Source organism: Anas acuta, chromosome 13 (assembly GCF_963932015.1).
Source record: "Anas acuta chromosome 13, bAnaAcu1.1, whole genome shotgun sequence".
Classification (NCBI taxonomy): domain Eukaryota; kingdom Metazoa; phylum Chordata; class Aves; order Anseriformes; family Anatidae; genus Anas; species Anas acuta.
This window is the reverse complement of record NC_088991.1, coordinates 3988474-4008063: the sequence shown is the minus strand read 5'-3', so window position 1 is coordinate 4008063 and position 19590 is coordinate 3988474. Positions and strand designations below refer to the sequence as shown.

The 19590-nt window shown below is 41.5% G+C and overlaps 1 protein-coding gene and 2 long non-coding RNA genes across 5 annotated transcripts in view; 1 reads left to right on the top strand and 2 right to left on the bottom strand.

Moving 5' to 3' along the window:
* ALG13 (ALG13 UDP-N-acetylglucosaminyltransferase subunit) overlaps positions 1-8245 on the bottom strand; it is a 31421-nt gene extending 23176 nt beyond the window's left edge. The window contains exons 1-8 of the mRNA XM_068696925.1: positions 8051-8245; positions 7695-7857; positions 7347-7485; positions 5586-5687; positions 4100-4119; positions 1896-2155; positions 1618-1701; positions 292-342 (exon numbers count right to left, since the gene is read on the bottom strand). Coding sequence (XP_068553026.1) covers positions 292-342; positions 1618-1701; positions 1896-2155; positions 4100-4119; positions 5586-5687; positions 7347-7485; positions 7695-7857; positions 8051-8131 — 900 coding nt within the window. The 5' untranslated portion in view covers positions 8132-8245. The remainder of the gene's footprint in view (positions 1-291; positions 343-1617; positions 1702-1895; positions 2156-4099; positions 4120-5585; positions 5688-7346; positions 7486-7694; positions 7858-8050) is intronic.
* Positions 8246-11021: 2776 nt separating this feature from the next.
* LOC137863445 (uncharacterized) lies at positions 11022-11868 on the bottom strand. Its single transcript, XR_011100903.1, has 2 exons — positions 11730-11868; positions 11022-11095 (listed from the first exon to the last, which is right to left on the bottom strand). It is a non-coding gene; the product is annotated as an uncharacterized lncRNA (long non-coding RNA).
* Positions 11869-12124: 256 nt separating this feature from the next.
* LOC137863444 (uncharacterized) overlaps positions 12125-19590 on the top strand; it is a 32997-nt gene continuing 25531 nt past the window's right edge. Inside the window, exon 1 of one of the 3 annotated variants that reach the window (XR_011100902.1) lies at positions 12125-12173. This is a non-coding gene — a long non-coding RNA (uncharacterized lncRNA). Of the gene's footprint in view, positions 12174-12431; positions 12683-19590 lie in introns of those variants that run through there. The other 2 variants (XR_011100900.1, XR_011100899.1) reach the window with 2 other exon arrangements.

Genomic DNA, 19590 nt, shown 5'->3' with positions numbered 1-19590 from the left:
AAAAAATAAGACTTAACCTCAGGCTTGAAAACTAGCATTCAAATAAAAAAAAAGGAAGCTGAAAAGCTCAATAAATATTTGAGGTACAGTCCACATTTTCCATTTTTTTTCCCCTTCTAAAGAAAAGAGGAAATTACAACTACAAATAACACCTGCAAGAAAGGTCTCATCTTTACTGCACAACCTGCATAGATGGCTCCTTTAAAAAGTTGAAACCATCACCCCATTATTTCCCTGTTCTAGCTACCTCAAATTTTAATACCTCCACAAGTAGTAATAGATGACTCTTACCTTTGGATCTCCCAGACGCTCAAGGTATTTCTCAAATGACCCCTCCACATACTTTCAAAAAAACAGAACAGATATAAAAAACTTAGCTAGATGAAAATAATCATATTTTAACCTAAATTGGCCTGCCAACTCCAATCACTTTGGGGTTCTAAAGGGCTGTGGTCTGACCAAGGGTCTGCCACAGGGCATAGGGGCTGATTTTGGGTACCAGTGTACAAATACCAAGTTCTTTAGTATCTCTTAGGAATATGAGTCTGAATATTACTCAGCAACTTATTTCCCTCATAGCTTAAGTACTTAACTGATCACAGGGAACGAGAAACAAAACAAGCACACAACCCATGAAAACGTATCTCAGCTGTTGCACTTCAAGTCCAAACAGCCTTTCAACATCAGAAACATGGGATCCCAAGCCAAAAAGAAAAAGACTCTTTATTCTAAACAACTGCCTCAGATGCAAGCACATGCCACCTCACCTGTTAGCCCAAGGGTAGCTGCAAGTAAGCCAGGTGCAAGACATACAGAGTGTTGTAAAACTCAGTCAATATAGAAGAATTAAGATTCATAAAGTCTCATAAAATCCAAAGCTACTCTATTGGGCCATTTACAAATTGTGTTTCAAAGGGTCACTGGAACACTTGACTCCTCTTCCAGCACAGAGTTGTTTCAAAGCACTAATGGGGTTTTGAGAAACAAGTTTCTCGGCTGCTGACACCCTGGGATCTGCTTAGAGAGTTCCTATCCATGACTACAAATAGCAAAAGCACCTCAGCACTGATAGAAAAATTGAGAGAGAACGTGACTATACTTAAAAAAAAAATAAATATCTCACTGTTGCAAGCAGGAACCAAACCCTGACTAACACCAGAAAAACCCCTAGCTTTAATCAGCCAAACTGGAGCCCTCACATAGCACCTCTGGTACTCCCTGGGTCATCTGCAGGGAACCAAAGCAATACAACCAGGATTTTGTGCTATGACTAAACACACTCAGGAGCACTCTACCTTATTTTAGTGTTCCTTTCTTACTCTAAAGTCCTAAAGGTTTCTCACATAACTCAAAAAATGGCTGTGCCAGAGAATAAGCTGCACAGCTGACTAGTATCCTACTGCCTGCTTAACAAGAAGCCTGGGAATTAGCAAGTGGACTGATTTCAGGGCTTTCTGAGGTATCAGGTCAAATAAAACTTGTCAGGACTGCAGCTCAGGGAGGGCAGGCAGCCATCGCCATTTCACACATCCTGGGGGCTGATATGGAGAACCCCCTGCCCCATTATTTCCTAAATGCCCATCTGAAAACCACCCAGCAAACCCACCATTTACTTACAGATTCAAAGTTACGCTGGTTTTGCCTCATGAACGAGACACAAGCTTTCCTAACTTCCATGTGATGGATTTGACATGAAAAAAGCTGAAATAAATAAATAAATAAATAACATTACAGGTAAGAATGAAGGAGAAAGTTGTGGGGGTGAATTCCCGTTGGGCTTTATTACTCAGAGCCTCGACGGCTGCCTTTGGGAGGAGGCTGGGTGCTACTTGGGGATGGAAGGGGCAACCTCATGGGGTGGAGGCCGAGCCCCTGGGGGTCCCTGCCGGCCCTACCTGCTCCGAGATGGCCCTGAAGAGGCAGGAGGCGTCCTTGGCCGTCAGCTTGCGGTACAGCCCCAGGCTGCCCAGGTACTCGTCCATGGTCACCTCGCTGAGGGACTTCTGCCCGAAGTACTTCTTCCAGCCCTTCTGCATCGTCCCTGGGAGGTGGCAGAGGCAGCGGGGGGGAGGCCGGGGCTCGTACTGGGGGGAACGGGTGGAGGCGCTAATGAGGAGGGGGGGAGGTGGCGGAGCTAATGAGGAGGGGGGGTGAGCTAATTACGGGCCGCCCAGGTGTTCTCGCGCCTGGTAGGGGCCGCCTCGCTCCCCCTAAGCGAAATGTCCCTGAAATGCCCCAAATATTCGGCCTGTTTAATGGGGGGCTTCTTGGTCTGCCTGGGGGAGAGGGGGGCGCGCTAAGCTGCTGCCTGCGCCATGTGCCCGTCCGGGACAGTGCGTGCGGCGGGGGACAGCGGCCAGGGCTTGTCCCCAGCCTCCTGCCTGGGCTGCAAATGAGGTGCTGGGGGTGAAAGCGAAATAACTGCACTAAAACCGGTGTGAAGGGAGCGAAAATCTCAACTGCTAATGAGATAGGTGGGGAGAATTTCGGGGATCGGTAAAAAAAAAAAAAAAAAAAAAAAAAAGCACTCGCAGACATGTACGCCGCATTGCAATTATTATATATATAAATTCAAATTATTTTATATATTCCAATTGTTTTATATATTTACTAATTCCAATTACATATTTATTTTATTTATTCCAATTATTTCATAATTATTTATTTATAGCCCTTGTGCCTGATCTGATTAAGAGAATTGTGCATGGGCTCCAGAAGCACCCATGAGTTTATTTTGCTTGTTTTCAGCAACAGCAACAAAAAATACCAGATAATGTACGCACAGAACGGGCAATTGGCATCGACCACACCTGCATAAACATTAAGTGTAAATCCTCTGTTTTTAAAAATATTTACCTAACTACATTAGCAGTACATTTCTGTACCTGAAATGCAGAGCTCCAGTCAGTGTAGGTCAGGAAAGGTGTTTCACGTTACAGGAGTCCAGTGGAAGTAATAATGGGATAAAATAATGTAAATGGATTGTGTTTTCAACCCCTCTCCTCTCCTATAGGTCAGGTTTTACTTTAAGAGTGGGTTAATTGCCCCAAACCAGGCAAGTCACTTAGCAGCTTGGCAGCAGGTTTTCAGCTCAGTTTCTCCCACTCAGCCTCACCATCTTCCCCTTTCCTTTAAGAGGGGCTGAAATCTCTCACTTCTTAAATTCTCTTTTTGGTGCTTGTGTAACTATGTGAGGCGAGAGCTGAAGACATCTGCTTATTTGCAGAACGCAGCAGGGACATTAACGAGGACAACTTATTTCCACTAGTGCTAGGCAAATATAGTCAAGAAACCATTACATGTGTGCCGTCTGTTAAGAAGTAATTTAGCTTGTCCTCCTCACTGGAATTGCCAACTCAGGGAGGATTTTGTGAGGTAAATTTCTGCCTGCCACAGAAATTAGATGGTTCCTTGAGTTAGAACAGAGCAAACCTCTGTACTAGCATGAAAGACTGACCTAGACATTTTACCTACTCCGTTTGCCTGCCCAAGTGGTCAGATTTTTGTTTTAGGAAGTGTTTAAAAGGAAATAAAAAAAAAAGTTTTCATATTTTTTCATATTTTCTACAATACAAGGAAATGCAAAATGGTTTGCAAGATGCAAACCCTGTATTCTTTTAGTCTCAGTACATGCTTTTTATGAGTCATGCCAACAGAAACTATTGATTCTAATGCTAGAAACTATTGTGAAGTCTCATTTTAGTAAACTCAGCTCATGTGGGTGCAACATGAGCACATCTGTTTGTCTACAGTTCACTTGCTAACTTCCACACTCTGGTAAAGCTGGGTGAGATGCCCAGTGTTGGATTCTGACTGAGTGGTCAACTGGACAGTTGCTTACCTAAATGAAAAAGAAACACAGAGCCCTGGTTTTCTTTCCACAGATATAAACCAGCTAATTCCTGACCAGCAGAGATCCCGTTTCTCCTCCCTTCCTTCAACTGTTCTGTAAGCTGTGTCCATGCTCACAGTACACAGGCTGCTGAAGTTCTATTTCACTGTTGGGAGTGCATCTGTGCCTGTTCTTTTTGACTTCTCAGAAGACAATTTTCTTAATTTTATAGGAATATCCTTTCTCTTCTCAACCTAGTACAATTACCTCTAGTTTCCCACTTCAGTCTGTATCAGTCCAAAAGTCAAATGTTACTTAATCAGTAATTGTGATCTGTATTCTCAGAAACATGCAGGTCAGTACTGCAGTAGCAAAACTGGTCAGAGCTACTAACTGCAGTCAGTCCACGGGAGCAGACTTGGGTCTGAGGCTATCCAACGTTATGAGGGAGAGGTCTTGCTTTAATACTGTGTGCTCAAGTTAAAAATAGCTAACAATAGTGTAAGGATGTCTGGCACTTACATGTTCCAAAATATCTTTAAAGCATATATATATATAAAATATTAAATGGAGAATAAATTGCATTTATGAATTAGTATTGTATGCTTTTAGTGAGTTTATTCACAGAAATTCATTATTTGCATTTGGGTAAAAGAAAATAGTTTCTGAACCAGTCACAGAACACATACAAAATCAGTTAAAAATATCATTTATTTAGTAAAAACATCATGATTTTGATAAAAATACCCTTCAATCCTTCAAAATAAACATATTTCACATATTTGTTGCACATTCAAAGTAACCCAAGGAAACTGGAAAAAGATCAAGCCTAACCAGTCATAAATGGATAGCACTGTCTTTTTTTATATGTATGCATTAACTTTTGTTCACGGTTATAGCCATTACTGAATTAAACTGGAAGCACTGGTAGAACTACAGCTGTGTAAAGAATCACTCAAAGGAAAAATTTACAAACACTTCTTCCGCAGCAAAATTTTGAAATAGTGAATTACCCTTTCAATGTGAACAATGAAAACAATGGTTCTTCCTTTTGCAAGTTTGTTGCAAAGAATGATTCCTTTCTTACACCAGGGTTTGATCTAGCTTTAGCCTTAACTGTAGTAAAAACCAGTGGGACTGGATGCTAGGTATGCTGTCCAGTGTTCAGCACTTCAATCGTCAGCATTTGCCTTCACAGTGTTCCAGCTGAACTAACCATTACTTCACATCCTTCATTTATGGTATCTCCTTAGGTCAGGTATTTCCTTGTTTCTTCTGCAGCATCTCTTTCTTGCCTTATCAGCAACTCTTCTAGCATGGATGCGTTTATATTAACAAATGAAGGAAGTAATCCAGAAGTCCACATTTGCTGCTTCTTCTAACACGTTTTCAGTTATTTCAAGCAAACAGTTTAACAACACCTCCTCCTTCCATCATGCTAGCTGCTCTCTCTGTAGGACTTTGTTTGTCACAGGTCATGCCATTCATGACTCATTTCAATAAAGCTGAAACTAAAGTCAATCTGGAGTTCATACTTACCCCACTTGTTTGCATTGTGCTCTTTGATGCATTAAGCTAGATTACTTTGTACTGGAACTAAACAGGAAACCATCTTGATATTAACAGGCATTTTCTTTGAGTAATATAAAGCGTTTCTCCCAGTTGGTGGAATCTTTAAGCATGGAAGATCTCACTAGGAGAGCAGAAAGGTTTTATTCTGGTATTTTTATTCCTCAGAGCTGTTTATTCAAACCCAACAACTTTATCCAAAAACAAAGCAAACTTTTCTGGTTGTCCAGGAGGAAAAGGTTTCAAAGTTGACAAGTCCATTGATTGCAATGTTTCCACAAGAGTGCTGTAAAAACAGACCAAAACAAAATAAATAATAAAAAAATATTAATCCCAAAGGAGATTTTTTCTTCACACAATTTTCTTTCTGTTCACACATACTTTAAGACTGACACAAAAATAAGGACATATTCTGAAATGAGAACAAGGCCCCACAATCCAATGGGCTACAACCTTTACCATCTTCTAGGCAGCACTGCTGAGAAAAGAATTTCAACTTACATCACAGCTTTTACAGGCCAGCTCAAGCTCTAACATTTTAGTCTTTTGTAGCTGTAGTGCTGGGAGGCTGAACAAGGCCTGAGAATCTTCAACATAAACCATGTCAGAAAAATTCATCCTACCTGAACACATGGCATAGTTCTCTGCTCAGCACATAGCCAGAAATAACAGTTAGATCTATCTGTTAGCTTTCTATTATCACACTGCAAGTAAGGCTCAAATGTCAGGTACTGTTCAACAAAAAATAAAATTCCTTGCTGTTGCCGAACTTGTCAAAAGCACTAAGATAATAAGTTTAAGAAACTTGCCCAATATAAATGTATGTCAGGCCTACTCTTTTCAGAAGGCTCTCCTGAAACATGCAAAATCCTATTAAACTAATAGGAGCCAGGATAAATAAAAACAAAAGGAGCTGTATTTTTTTCTCCTGAAGTGACAGACAGTAGGTCTGTGAAACTCCATGTAAAAGGATTCAGAAAGTTGGGTTAAAAGGATAACTCAAGTAAGCACTTGGAATACAGATGCATTTAGAGTTACTAAACCATACAGCATCTTAGCATCTACAGCATTTTAGGGATATAGTTTAGTGGTAGGCTTTATAGTTCTATGTTAATGTTGGACTTGATGAGCTTAGAGGTCTTGTCCAACCTGAGCAACTTTATGATTCAGGTCCTCCCCAAATCAAAGTAATTAACAGTGTTAGAGGGAATGTAATATAAGCAAGTACCGTAAGTTCTTGACCTGCATGTGATTACTGCAGACAGGATATTAGAACTACATGGTCTCCTGATCCTTATCAGCAAGGACACTTATGTTTTTGTTTCCCTCCCTAAATACCCCATAGTTACATTTTCCTTATGGCAGTGCATCTATGCAGTCAACTTTCAGACGAGGGAAGTCTACACGGTGAACAATGAAATGGAGAACTAAGTCTGCAGGGAGCAAGTTTCTTCTTATGGCTTATGGTTTTGAACTGATGGTCTAGTTTGTAGTATTTCTAAACTTTTATAAATAATTAAACAAAAAGTAAGAAAAGGCAGAGAAAAGAAGTTATTAAGTTCTACTACGGTGGACCTGACACTTCCAAATTCAACTACTACTTGGTTTAAACTGCTGTTTGTCCAATCTGAAAACATGTGCTCTCAAAGCAATAAATTAAAAGGACTCTTGGTCAAAAAAAATGAGAAGTTCGGAAGATAAACCAACAAACATTAATCTATCCACTATGGAAAATCTACCCTGAAGATAAATAGAAGAGCAGCTCTCCGAGATCCCTGCCCAGTCCTCACTGCCCAGTGAAGAAACTTTATTGTGGTACTTAGTGAATGTGATTTTGTTACAGAAAAGGATGCAAGTTTTCATGTTACAGTCTCAATACTGTAATAACAGTGTTATGGTGTTGAGCACTGCGTGTTCAATCTGGACAGCTGCAATGGCTCCGTACCTGCAGTTACAGTAGAGGACGTGTCCATCTCTGTGAAGCTGCTTTGCCAGCTCGAGCTGATGGTTGTCCATCAGCTTTTCATTTATTACCACCAGGAGCGGTTTTCCTTCCTCTAGAGTCTCCAAGCAGCTACCTGCACCTACAGGAGAAGCAGAAAACACTACGAGCATTCTCATCGACTGATGAAGCATCACTGAAGCACGAGACACTCCTGAAGGTGAACATTTCACCCGCACAGCTCTAGCTGGTGACCTTAACATCCCACACAGGAGACAGCCACACATCACTCGCCCACAATTTCTTCCCCCGAGAGCACAAGGCAGGCAGCCCGCGGGCCTGCAGGCCTACCTGCGTGGCTGATCACCAGGTCGGCCCTCCGCAGCTCCTCGGCCAGCGACTCCTTGAAGCGGAACACGTCCAGCGCCAGGGCCGGGTCGCGCCGCGGGGCCGGCTCCAGCGCCCCCCGCCCGATCTGCAGCACCAGCCGCTCGCAGCCGCGGCTCCGCAGCGCCTGCAGGGGGACGGCCGGGAGGGCTCAGGTCGCACACCGGGGCTCCCAGCGGCTCCCAGTCGGGCACAGGGCTGCCGCCCCCTCCCCTCCCAGTCAGTGTCAGCGGGCGGGCCGCGCTGAGGCGCCGCAAGGCCGGCCGTGAGGGGACAGCCCCTAGCGCCCAGCCGCCCGCCCGGGCTTTCCCCCGCCTCACCCGCATGGCCGGCGGGGAGGAGACGGCCGCGATCAGCTCGTCGAAGCTGGTGGTGCCCACGGTGACGAACACGGACTTCATGGCCGCCCGCGGGGCGCCTCAGCGGCGGGCAGGAGGCCGCCAGAGAGCGCTGCGGAGCCCGCCGCGGCGCTCCTAAAATGGCCGCCGCCATGAGGGGCGGCTCCGCGCCGCCAGCGCCCCTTGCGCTTCCAGAGGAGTGAAGGGCACGGGTAGGTGTGACTTACAAAGGGGAAAAAAATCTAAATGTTTAAAAAGGATTCAGTTCTGTAAGTTTTTTTTTTTTTTTTTTTTTTTTTTTTTTTTTTTTTTTTTTTTTTTTCCCCTCCACGTGTTGTTTTAGCAATAGCGGGGCCCAGTCACTGTAACTGATATCCTGACTGGTGCTGGGTGCGCTCACAAGCTGCCACTCCCGTACCACAGCCACCTTTTCTTTAAAGGCTGTTATAAATGGCTCAGTCTTCAAAACAGGACTATAATCAAAGTTTATAATTTATTAAAGGAATACAGGTAAGCAAACAGCGCTAGGTGCGCTGGGAATCTCTGCTCCACCAAAACGCACACCAGTTACATCAAGCAGCCGATTTTTATGCTCCTAGGCTAATACATATTCATTACTACTTCTAAAAAAAAAACAAAAAAAAACAAAAAAAACCAACCAGGGTTGTTATAATTAGTTTCCTGAATCCAAACCCTCCTACTGGAGCATGTGTATCAGTCTCCGGTGGTCCCTCTGGGGGTCTCTCGTGCTGAAGGCTTGTAGTCTTCCTCCCTCTTGTCCTTCTCCTTTGTCCAACTTGACTGTATGTCAGAGACTTGTGCAGCGTCCCCTGCAAGCTTTGTCTTTCAGTCGTTCTTCTGCTTTCCCTGTCTCCTTAATCTTCTGGCCAGATATCAGAGACTTGCATAGTGTCCCATGCAATAGTCATAATAGTTAGCAGTTATTCTGAAACTCCCCAGATATCAGAGACTTCAAGGGAAAGCCTACAAATACATTTCCCTTCAAGCTCTCTACTGACACGAATTGCTAAAACATTCCTTTGCAAGATACAAGAACTATATACATTATCCACTCTGGTTTTCTTAGACTTATACAATGGTATGTATGACAGAAGGTCACATTCATCATACCATGTGGCCCTAGAATTGTTCCATATTGACACAATTGAACATATTTCACAAGGCTGTCACTGACATGAACTAGGATTACCAAGGTTTATCCAGCTTTCCCATAACACTGCCTTGTTTCAAGGACAGCTGCCTTTGTACTTTGCTACTGTCCCTTTTCTCTTGCTACTGTTTCATTCAGTTTCCTTCCCAGATTTCCCTGTGTGGTAAGAAGGAAAGTGTCTCTTCCAATGGAAAACAAATCACCAGAAGGAGCTAGATTTAAAGAGCCATTTAATTCGTAAAAAGGTATGATTATATGCACACACACACCCCTATATATTTGAGAAAATACCAAAATGGCCTTTTCTTAAATGGCTTTTCTTCACAAAAACTAATTAATCCAGGAAGCTTGGTTAATGCAGCTGTAAAGCTTCTGGAAGTTGAACTGTACTTGCTATTGACAGTTTGTGCTTTCTTAGCTCCCTCAGTAAGTTTACCACTGCTTTGGAAGAAGAGAGGTCTGATAGTTTGATTCTCAAAATTGAAGTTGCCTGCTAAGAAAGCATTTCTAGAATGACCACACTAAAACAAATATTGCTGCAAATATTGGTGTGAGGGCTGGAACTTGACAACATACACTGCAGTGACAGGCTGCCTTCCCAGCTGGAGAGCTCAGGCACCATGGGGAGTCCTGGGTGTCAGACACTGGTGAAAGAAACAGCGTGAAGTCCCAGGAAAGAAAACACAACAAAATGCTCTCAGGGGAACCATTTCTGAGCTTGCTATTAATGAAGAAAACATGAGGTATCTAGGGCAGACAGACTAGAACAGACACAAGGAAAACAGGAAACTACAGACTCAGAAGCAAACAAACAAAAAACAAAGATTCTATCACTGGCTTCCACTGACATTTTACCTGTCTGATGTGAGCAGTTCAGTAGGTTTTTGCTGAACTGGTCACCTCAGCCTATTAAGCAGGGGAGAAGTCATATCATTACAGAGCAAACACATGGCATGCAAGCCTACCTTCAAATGACTGAAGGCAGGAGCAAATTGCACACATCTCAGTGAGTGTGCTTGGGTAATTTTTGCCATGTGGAGACCCTTCCACTGATACGACAGCGACTGGGCAAGATGGGAAACAAGGAAAAAGAGGCAAATGTGGTTTGAATACTGCAATTTATGTTCTGCTTTTATAGAGCAGACCCTTAATAATTTTGGCTATGTACACCGTCCCCCCAAAATCACAGACACTGGCAGAGACAAATCTGTCAGAGGAGCTGAAAATGTATATTATGTCCTGATTGCAACTCAGGGAAAAAAAAAAAAAAAAAAAAAAAGAAGCAAAATTGAAATCAGGGCTAGGAGCTGTATCCTCCTGGTTTCTTTTTCTCACTTTGCCACTTACCAATGGTAACACCTCTGGGAGGTGATCTTTTCTGTTTATCCACCTGCAAGGCAGTGTTTAGCAATTTATCGCCTCTAAAGAATCCTGTGGATGTGATTATATTAATGTGTAGAGAATCAAGTCATTTAAAAGTCCTCACTTTCATTTGAAGCCATTAATTTTTTTTTTTCCTCCTACCCGCCTTTACTTGATCCTTTGAAAGGTCATCATTGAATACAGGTAGGTTTTCCCTGCTCCACGTTGCTTTTTCTCTTAGCACACGTCTTTCTATTTCAGGCTGTTCTTACTACCATCTTAAGAAGACTGATGAAAAACACTCCCTTGAACAAATGAATGTCAGCTCCCTATGGGACATGATCCCAAGAGCCAGGGAATCAGGCAGGAGCTGAGATGAAAGCCTCTTCTGAAAACAATGCTGTTCATTGCTAAACTGCATTATATCAGTTGTGAAGATGAAGTCACTGGTAGATTTATTACGTCAGGTACATTTTCCCTTTTTGATGAACATCCTGTTGGGGGGGGGGAGAAGGGGAGAAACAGTGTTTTAGATTCACTAACACCACCATTAAATCTGTTAAAATAGTCTTGTCCACTGAAGGCTAGGATAATCCGTTAGCAGTTGCACAAAACTGAACTGACAGTTTTCTCAAGTGTAACACATTGTGTAATTAGTCACATGGTCTGAACTTTTGGGTAGACCTGTGCGGTGTCAAGAGTTGGACTTGATGATCCTTAAGGGTCCCTTCCAACTCAGGATATTCTATGATTCTACAGAAAGAAGCTACTCAAGTTAAACACCTAAATCTATTTATTCCCTGAATTAAGTTTAATAGATGAGGTCACAGTTGTATACACTGCTGAGCGTTCTAAGAAAGATGCAGAAAGATCTAGCTATCCTGAGGATACCTCTGATTGCCATGTTAATGGATCATTCACAATGCTCATTAGCCCCCTGTTGCTTTCATTTAGCATAATGAGCCACACTAAAATTTATTTATTTTTTGATTAAAGCAAATGGTGCTGACAGCAGACATGGGGGGAGAGGGGGTTGGGAAGGGTACTTTAACTTGAGAAACACGTTGTTAAGCAAAACAATAATCAGCCCAGAGTGCACAGGGCCTTGGTGGCACCAATCAGCCTCACCCTGCTCTTACTGCTCTCCCCCAGGCAAAGCAAGTCCAGCACCAGGTGTGGTCTGTGTGATTCAAGCCAGGCAACGACCTCACCAGGAAGATGCAGAACCAACAGCTCCAGAAAAAGGCAGGTAGAGCAGCAATGGTTCAAGCCAGGAAACCCAAACTGTGATTCAGGAGTAAAACTATCTGTACTTCCCTGTCTTTACTTAAAGCCTCAGCTTAAAGGAAGCCCCTTGCGCATGCACATGCACATACACACACTGCCCCCCAGCAAAGGGCAGGTGATAGAAGCCCCAGGTGATGCAGGTCAGGGCAAGTAAGACCTAATTAGTGCAGCTGGGGTCCTGGCAACTGCTGAATAAGTCAGGCTTTGGAGTGAAAGTAAGAATGGTAAAGTAGCAGGTGGTTCAGAGATGAGCGTCAACACATCTGTAAACCTTTCTGAGAAAAGGTAGGGATAGGATATTTGAGTTATTTTTAAATAAGGATAGAATTTAAATATATTGGAGCGTTTTCCTCTCTCTCTCTCTCTCTAAATATATATATATTTATATATATATTAGGGTAGGTTAGTGTAATTCAGCAAATGCTTGTTTGTAATTAAGGCTATGTAGCTTACCAGGTGCATGCTTTTGCCCTGCCCAAATGAAAAATAAGCCTCATCATGGTGAGGTAAGTCAACACATTCATTCTGCAGTTATAACAAGTTTAGAGTTATTGTCACTGTTCCTCACCTGTGATCTCACTTTCAGCCATCCACTAGTAACTTAAAGTTCCTTTAAAGCAAGGCCCTCTCAAGAAAACATTGTACGCTATGAGCAGCACGTTGTTCATGCTTTTACTATTTGCCCCGTCAAACTCCAATAATAGAAAATGCGTATTTAGTAAATTGAAAACATTTTGAGTCGTCTTTCTAATCCTCAAGTGAGAGAGAAACTGCAATGCAGACTGCAGAGTACTGTGAGTTACATTCCTATATCTAGGTTTGCTCTACTTATTAATGTTTAGATACAGAGAACTTTTTTTTTTTTTTTTTTTTTTAGCTAACGGTGGTACATTCTAAAATCTGCTCAATTATTCTTGACAATGCTTTAGGGTATATTCACAAATTAAATGAAACTATGGACGTTTTAAGAGAATAACCTGTTAGGTAAGAATAAACCCGTGCATCTCAAGAAACTGAAAAAACAAAACCAAACCAAAACAAATCACTCATCCTTTCTTAATCTTAAGAAATTCAGAATAATTTCTGTCCTCAAAGCACTGCTCTTCACCTTCCAAATGTAGAAGACCTGATTGCATAAGAGCACAGTGCTTCAAGGACAGCTGACCATACTCAGCGGTTTGCAGAAACAGACCTTATGTCACCAGCCTGTCAAATAGCATCTGTCTCCCAGTTTTCTCAGTCAAAAATGTCCAAGAGCAAGCGCCTGTAAGGACAGGGAGTCCTTATGCTGAATCACTTTTGAATTACCTTGTAGAAGATGTTATATGCAGTTTTGTTCAAGATAAGGGTTAAAACCACTACTTTTAAAATACAACATGTTTAGGATAATGGTGCATCGGGTTTTGCATTTGCTTCTTTTGCTTTTTGTTGCACAAGTGCTGAATTTCGCTTTTATGGGACTCTGTTTTGCTCATTTGCTTTCTAGAATGAAGATAATTCAGAAATTGCTGAAAGGATTTCTGAGGTATAGAGTAGGTCTGTGTGATTCCAGCCTGGTATTTTCAATGTGTCCCTGAAAAGTTAGTGTCTTCTGCAGTTTGTAATCCCAGCATCATACTGTCTAGGGACTAGAGGAAAAAATACTATTCACAGATAACATTGCAGTGACTTCGTTTTGGAGCTTTCAACTGAGCGATGGAGGATACACTCCTCTTACACATTGAATTAGGCTTGTTAGGGTAGTCTTAAACTAAAAAGGAAAAGGAAAGATATCCATTATGGGATTCAACCCCATCCTCATTCGTACCTGCTGAACATGCGTAGCGTGTATGTAGAAGTGCTTATTTTCTGGTCCATGAGAACTACAGATCGTTCACACAATGAGATATTTGGAGATGATCCCTGCAGTTCTAAGGCAGTTAAAGATCATGTAACCCAGAGTGGGTGTTGTGCTTTGTTCCTGGGTATTCACTCCCACCCTGCCCTTGTGCTTTTACAGGTACTCATACTACCACACAGTCATCCAGCTCGGAGTTGGTCTGACAGAAATGTCATTTGTTTGCAGTTACATCAGTATTCTTAGCTGCACAAACACAAGAAAAAAGGCACGATTGTGTCACCTTGGACTTAGATAGGTACAATTCCCCAGTAAGCTGTTGTCCGCCTCTTCCTTGCCATTAGTAGCTGGGATTGTATTCTGCAAGCCACATGGTTCAGGCAGTGAGTGACCATTGCCGTTGGGACAGAGCTTGTGTGAACCAGTCCCCAGCTTGGGCTGAAGTGTCTCTGTGGAGCTAGTTGTTTCTCTCCAGGATGTGTGTACTGAGGGAATGGAGGGTCTTTATTCAAGAAATATGGGCTCAAACTGACATAATGTAGTCAAAGACCCAAGAGAGAAGTTTTGAGAAGGCTAAAATGGAAAATAAGTTCCTCTGAGAGCTTTCATCCATCTGTGCTTTATATGGTATAATTTATGTTCTGGTATTGTCTTCCCATGGCAACATCTGGGCAAAAAATGAAGATGACCTGAGTGCAAGCTGGTTTTTGTTAAGTGAGAAATGATGTATGCTTTCTTTGAAATGTTTCTTGGTTTCTTTTGATGGACCAGTTTTGAGCACTGTCTCTTCGTGTTCAACGCAACTTGCCACCGTTTGCCCTGAAAGCTCCATAATTATATTACTCAGGAGTAAGAAAATGCATGAAAATAAAGTAGTCAGTTCAATTCTTGGTTTTTGGAAAATGTATACTGCCCTCAGGTTGCTCTTGAGGGCTAAAGACTAGTCACAACTGCCACAATTAAATTTTGCCAACTCCCAAAATGCATGGGCTGAAGGCACTGTATTAAATAATGAAGAAATCATTTGAAAAAAAAAATACACCAACAGAAAAGTAAATAAACCTCTAAGCCTGAAAAGTCTGATTTTCTTTGCGGGGAAAAAATACCAATGACTGGTTAATTAAAGCCACAAACGTGCCTTTCCTTTCCTTTGTATTTTGTGCACGTGTTGGTTCTCCTTTTGGCAGCACTGCAGTGGATCACATGAGACACAAGAGAGCAATTGGATTTCTCCCCACTCAATTTACATATTCAGTTGGTAGTACATCATGTTTCATTTCTTTTTACATATTTATGAATTGGCAAAATGAGTAAAGATGGCTTTACTCCTGTTTCTAGTTGGCTTTATATGCATTTGAACTGAAAAAATGTCCACTTCCTTTTCCTCTCTCATTTAGATATAGTGCTGTCCCTGTGAGGAATGGTATTCCTGTTACTGAGGGAACCGTCAAAATTAGATGGAGAATATTTTGGGGAATAATTCCTTCATATTAATGTGATTCAGAGATGCTTGGTCTGGGAAAATGACAGAGGAGCATTTGTCAGGCAAATTTAAATGGTATACTTTGAAATATTTCATCACAACATTTCAAATTTCATTTGAATTGTCTCTTTGTGGATTGCTTATTTCACAGTGGGGTTTGTCAGCCTATGTATACACAAAGGGGTAGACTGACTGGCAACAGTAAAGGGGATGTTAGATCACCTCTTCCTCAGGGCTGACTAGCAGAAGGCAGGCACTGGAGTGGCACAGAAGAGCTGTGTCCACTTACCAAATATCTCACATTTGAGGTGGGATGCAATTGCTTAGCTAGAATGAGTGTTATATCAGTCCATGATCTGACTACTCTCGCAGATTTTTTTCTGAATTTTGTGCTATTTTATAGCATACTTTAAAAGCCCAGGTTCTGGATTTTTAAATGATTTTTAAGGCCTTATGCTTCTGGAGAGGAGACTGAAAAAATGACTCAACTGAATCTTAAGGTCCTGAAGACTAGCACATACATAATATTTATTACATATCGATAACTATGTATCTATCCTCTTATTACTCTCATTCTACTTTGTTTTTACAAATGTCATGATTCTTTGAGACCTGATGTTTGGAAGTTCAGGGTTTACTAATTCATGAAAGCAAAGTGCTGCTGGCCTCTGCCCTGCACATGAAGCAGGAGGTTACCTTTATACTTGGATATAGCACAGACTCTGTTTCAATCCTTGTTATATGAAGTGTGGCTCAACTGATTTGTACCATCTGTGGAGCTGGATCTTTACTGACACTTGATGCCTTTGCTAGGTTTCTGTCAAGGATAAAATACTTGCATTCTAGAAACAGAAAGTGGACTTCATATCAAATAAATTTTCTCAAAGCTGATAATTTCCAATGAGTGCTGAGGACATTTGGGAAGTTGTAAAGGAAATAATTTGAAGAATGGTTCCAACACAGGCTGGTGTGCAGACATAGGAGGGAGCCTGAGGTCTGTTGCAAGGAGCATTATCCTGGCTGTGAAGGCTCGATATGGTGATGTCTCTTGGCAACTGGTCTCTTCAGCTTCCCAGGGAACCTCCACTAGTGACAGCCTGGCACTACTCCTTGCTGTCTGTGGAAAACACATCCTGCTATTTCTGCCCCCTAGCTACCAGCAAACACCTTCACAGCAATCCACTGTGTGAATGCTTTGCTCTTTCATATTCCTGCATAATCCCTCTGACAACCAAATCTATTAAAATTCATTTTCATCCAGGCAAATCAGACTCAAATCAATTGAGCTTTGTTCTCTGAAGGCAGATTGCTCTGGTGCACATGCAATCAAATCCTGAGGTGGCCTTGCATGTATTTTTACAAGCACTGAGATATGCTTTGTGTTTCAATTATTCTTTTTGATGCACAGTTTTGAAGGGAATTTAAATATTATGCTCAAGTAAACAGTTTCAGATCTTTGGGAAGGATCTCCAAGTGAATGGTGTTCTTCCCTTTTCCCAACCGGCACCAACAATATAGGTACATAAAAATGTCTGTCCTCACCACGCAGCATAGAAATAGGAAAGGAGGTGGCCTGTGAACCTAGTTTAAATTTCACCTCCCTTGTGCTTATTGTTTTCAAATATCTGGCTCTCAGCAGCAGTACTTTCTGTAGGCATTTTGAATTGTGTTTCAGAATTCTTCAGAGATGCCTGAGTCACTCTACTGAATAAGTAAAAGGATTTTGGGAGGATGGAGACTAGCTGAATATACCGTACAGTGACTGAAAAGCTATTTTAATTCTGCCTAAAAAGAAAATAGAAAATAGAAAAGCACGGGTATTGGGCAAACATGACCAGCAGCGTTCATGCCACTAGAGGGCTGCCTGCATACGCTGCATCAAGGAAATAAAAAGGCAGCAAGCACGCAGGCTCATTTTCGCTTAGTCTTCCCAGCACATTGTATAAGCACCTTTGCATTTGCAATGCCTGTTTTTATCTCCTCAAGCTGGCTACCAAAACCAAAATGAAATACTGAAAGCATATGACATGCGCTGCCCGGCCCAACAACGGAGGTAGCCAACACAGCGCAGCATAAGGCCTCAAAGATCAGATAATGCCTCGTGCATCGAGTCTGCCTATTTTCAGCAAATATTTTTCAAAGGAACTGTACCCTCTGCATCATTCCCAAGCCTTTGCAACAAAGGCAGGGGTGCTAGCAGCAGCAACAGAGCCATGATTCATTAGCCTGTCATGTTTGCAATAATAAGATAATAGTTTATTATTTACAGGCTGTCTAGTTGCCGTGAGACATTTGGGATCAAAGTGGCCACTAGATATTTGCCAAAACCATTGAGTTCAACTTGGAGATTCTTAAAAAGCTCAGTCTGGGCCACCATTTTTTTGTTTGCATGTTGATATAGCAGTGAATCATACTGAGAAGAATCAATACCAGAAAAGTCTTTCTTCGCACGCATTTCCTGTTTATGGCCTTCTTTTTACCACCAGAAATGCTACAAATATTTTAGGCAGAGGCAAACCAGAAGGTTAATATTTTACAGTAAATTTCACAAAGATGTGAAGATAAAAAATTTTGGCTTTCATTTTTTAATGTCCTAAGGACATCCTGTATGCAGAGAGAAGCATAACAGAGACATCTATTAATGTTTACAACTGGCAAACTGCTTTGAGTTTGTGTGCCTGTGTGATTTACAAATATATCCTCTTCCTTAGATACTAACATATGGTGAAAACTTCCTTCAGGATTTCTTGCATCATAATTCCAGGATAACATTCATCTGTTAAGGATAAATAATCTTGCTAGAAGTCACTCAGAAATACTGGACCAGATTCATTCCAGGTGTAATTTAATGGACTTAGATCTAAAACAGAGCTCAGTGTTACATTTGGGAGAGTCATTATTGCTGCATGCACTAATGTCAAAACAAGGCTGTTTTGCATTATCTTGTCCCTGGAGAAAACATTACCGAACTCAGGATAGTCCTGTTTGCTTCACCTTTTAGCATAGTTACGCATGGCCACCTGTACTTCCATGTAAAATTGCCTTTTCCCTTTCCTTGATAAAACTAAGAGATGTTCAAATACAAAATGTGACTGTTCATTTACATAAGGCTTTGTGTACCAATGTTTCCTGTTAGTGGCACACTACAAAGCGCTGTTCTTGTCACTGAGCCATATTAAAACAGTGATTCATCGTTAAAGAAATCGGTCCAAATGAAAGGCCTTGGTTTTGGTTTGTCTGATATTTAAGTATATCACAGATTGGGTTGACAGCTGAGAGTAGGCTCAGGTCTTAAATCAATCCAAAAGTGAGGTACAACACGCTTGGCAGAAGTACATATTGGTCAACTTTTCTCTGCCTTGCTTGGAAGATATAACTATGAAGTTGAGAAAATTCTTCATACTTCACATCATGGCCCATTTCTAATCCTTTTGGTAATGGCTCTGGGCTTTGAGTGGAGGTATAAGCAATTGGCCATCAGAAATTGGACTGAGGGTGCTTGCAGGCAGCTGGGCAACCATTATATAGAACTGCCTCAGGTTGCTATGTGACTGTGTTGAACTTGAGCCAATGCCTTTGCCACGAAGCAAATAAAGTTCCTTTTCTGTCCCTTATCAAATTGATATAATTGCCTGACAGCACCCACAGTTGATATAATTAGACTTCTGGTATAACTAGTAAAATAAGTTATTTTTTCTGAATGTAAGGAGCTTTGATGTTGAAGAAATGATTCATATCTATGATCAAAAGGAAACATTTTCTGAAGCAGTGTCCCATTTGCCTCCACGGCCTTAGATTTCTGTCACGATGGGCAAAGTTACTCTGTTTGGGTTCTTGGAACCTGGAATTTTATTTTTTACTTTGTGAGGCAGTGACTTGGTGAGGATTCAAGTGAAATCTTCGTTGAGTCTGAGACTAGTATTACACAAGGTACTTCTGGGATATATTGTGAGTCCCTTAATGTTTTCTGTTTATGAACAGCCTACCCCAAGGTACTAATTAGCTAGCGGAATTGCATATACACAGAATACTATTTTGTTCTTCCATAAAAATAAATTCACGATTGAAGTGAATTTAACTGCTTGGCTAAATTGTGAGCATCCTGAATTTCTGAAAACAGCAAAGTAATGACAAATGTTTCTGAGATTAGTATTTTTCATCTAAAAATCTAGTTACACATATTTGGTTATTTTTTAGTAACACTACTCCCCATTAATGGTTTGTTAGATGGAATAAAACAATCTAACTATTGTTATTTGTTTTCTGCAAAGCCTGGCCTCAGCGACATCTGACTTTGGTGGTTAGTGCCTTTGTTCTATGGTTGTAATCAACTATTTTCTTTGCCTGTGTACTATGTAGGCTGGAACACCTTATTTTGACAT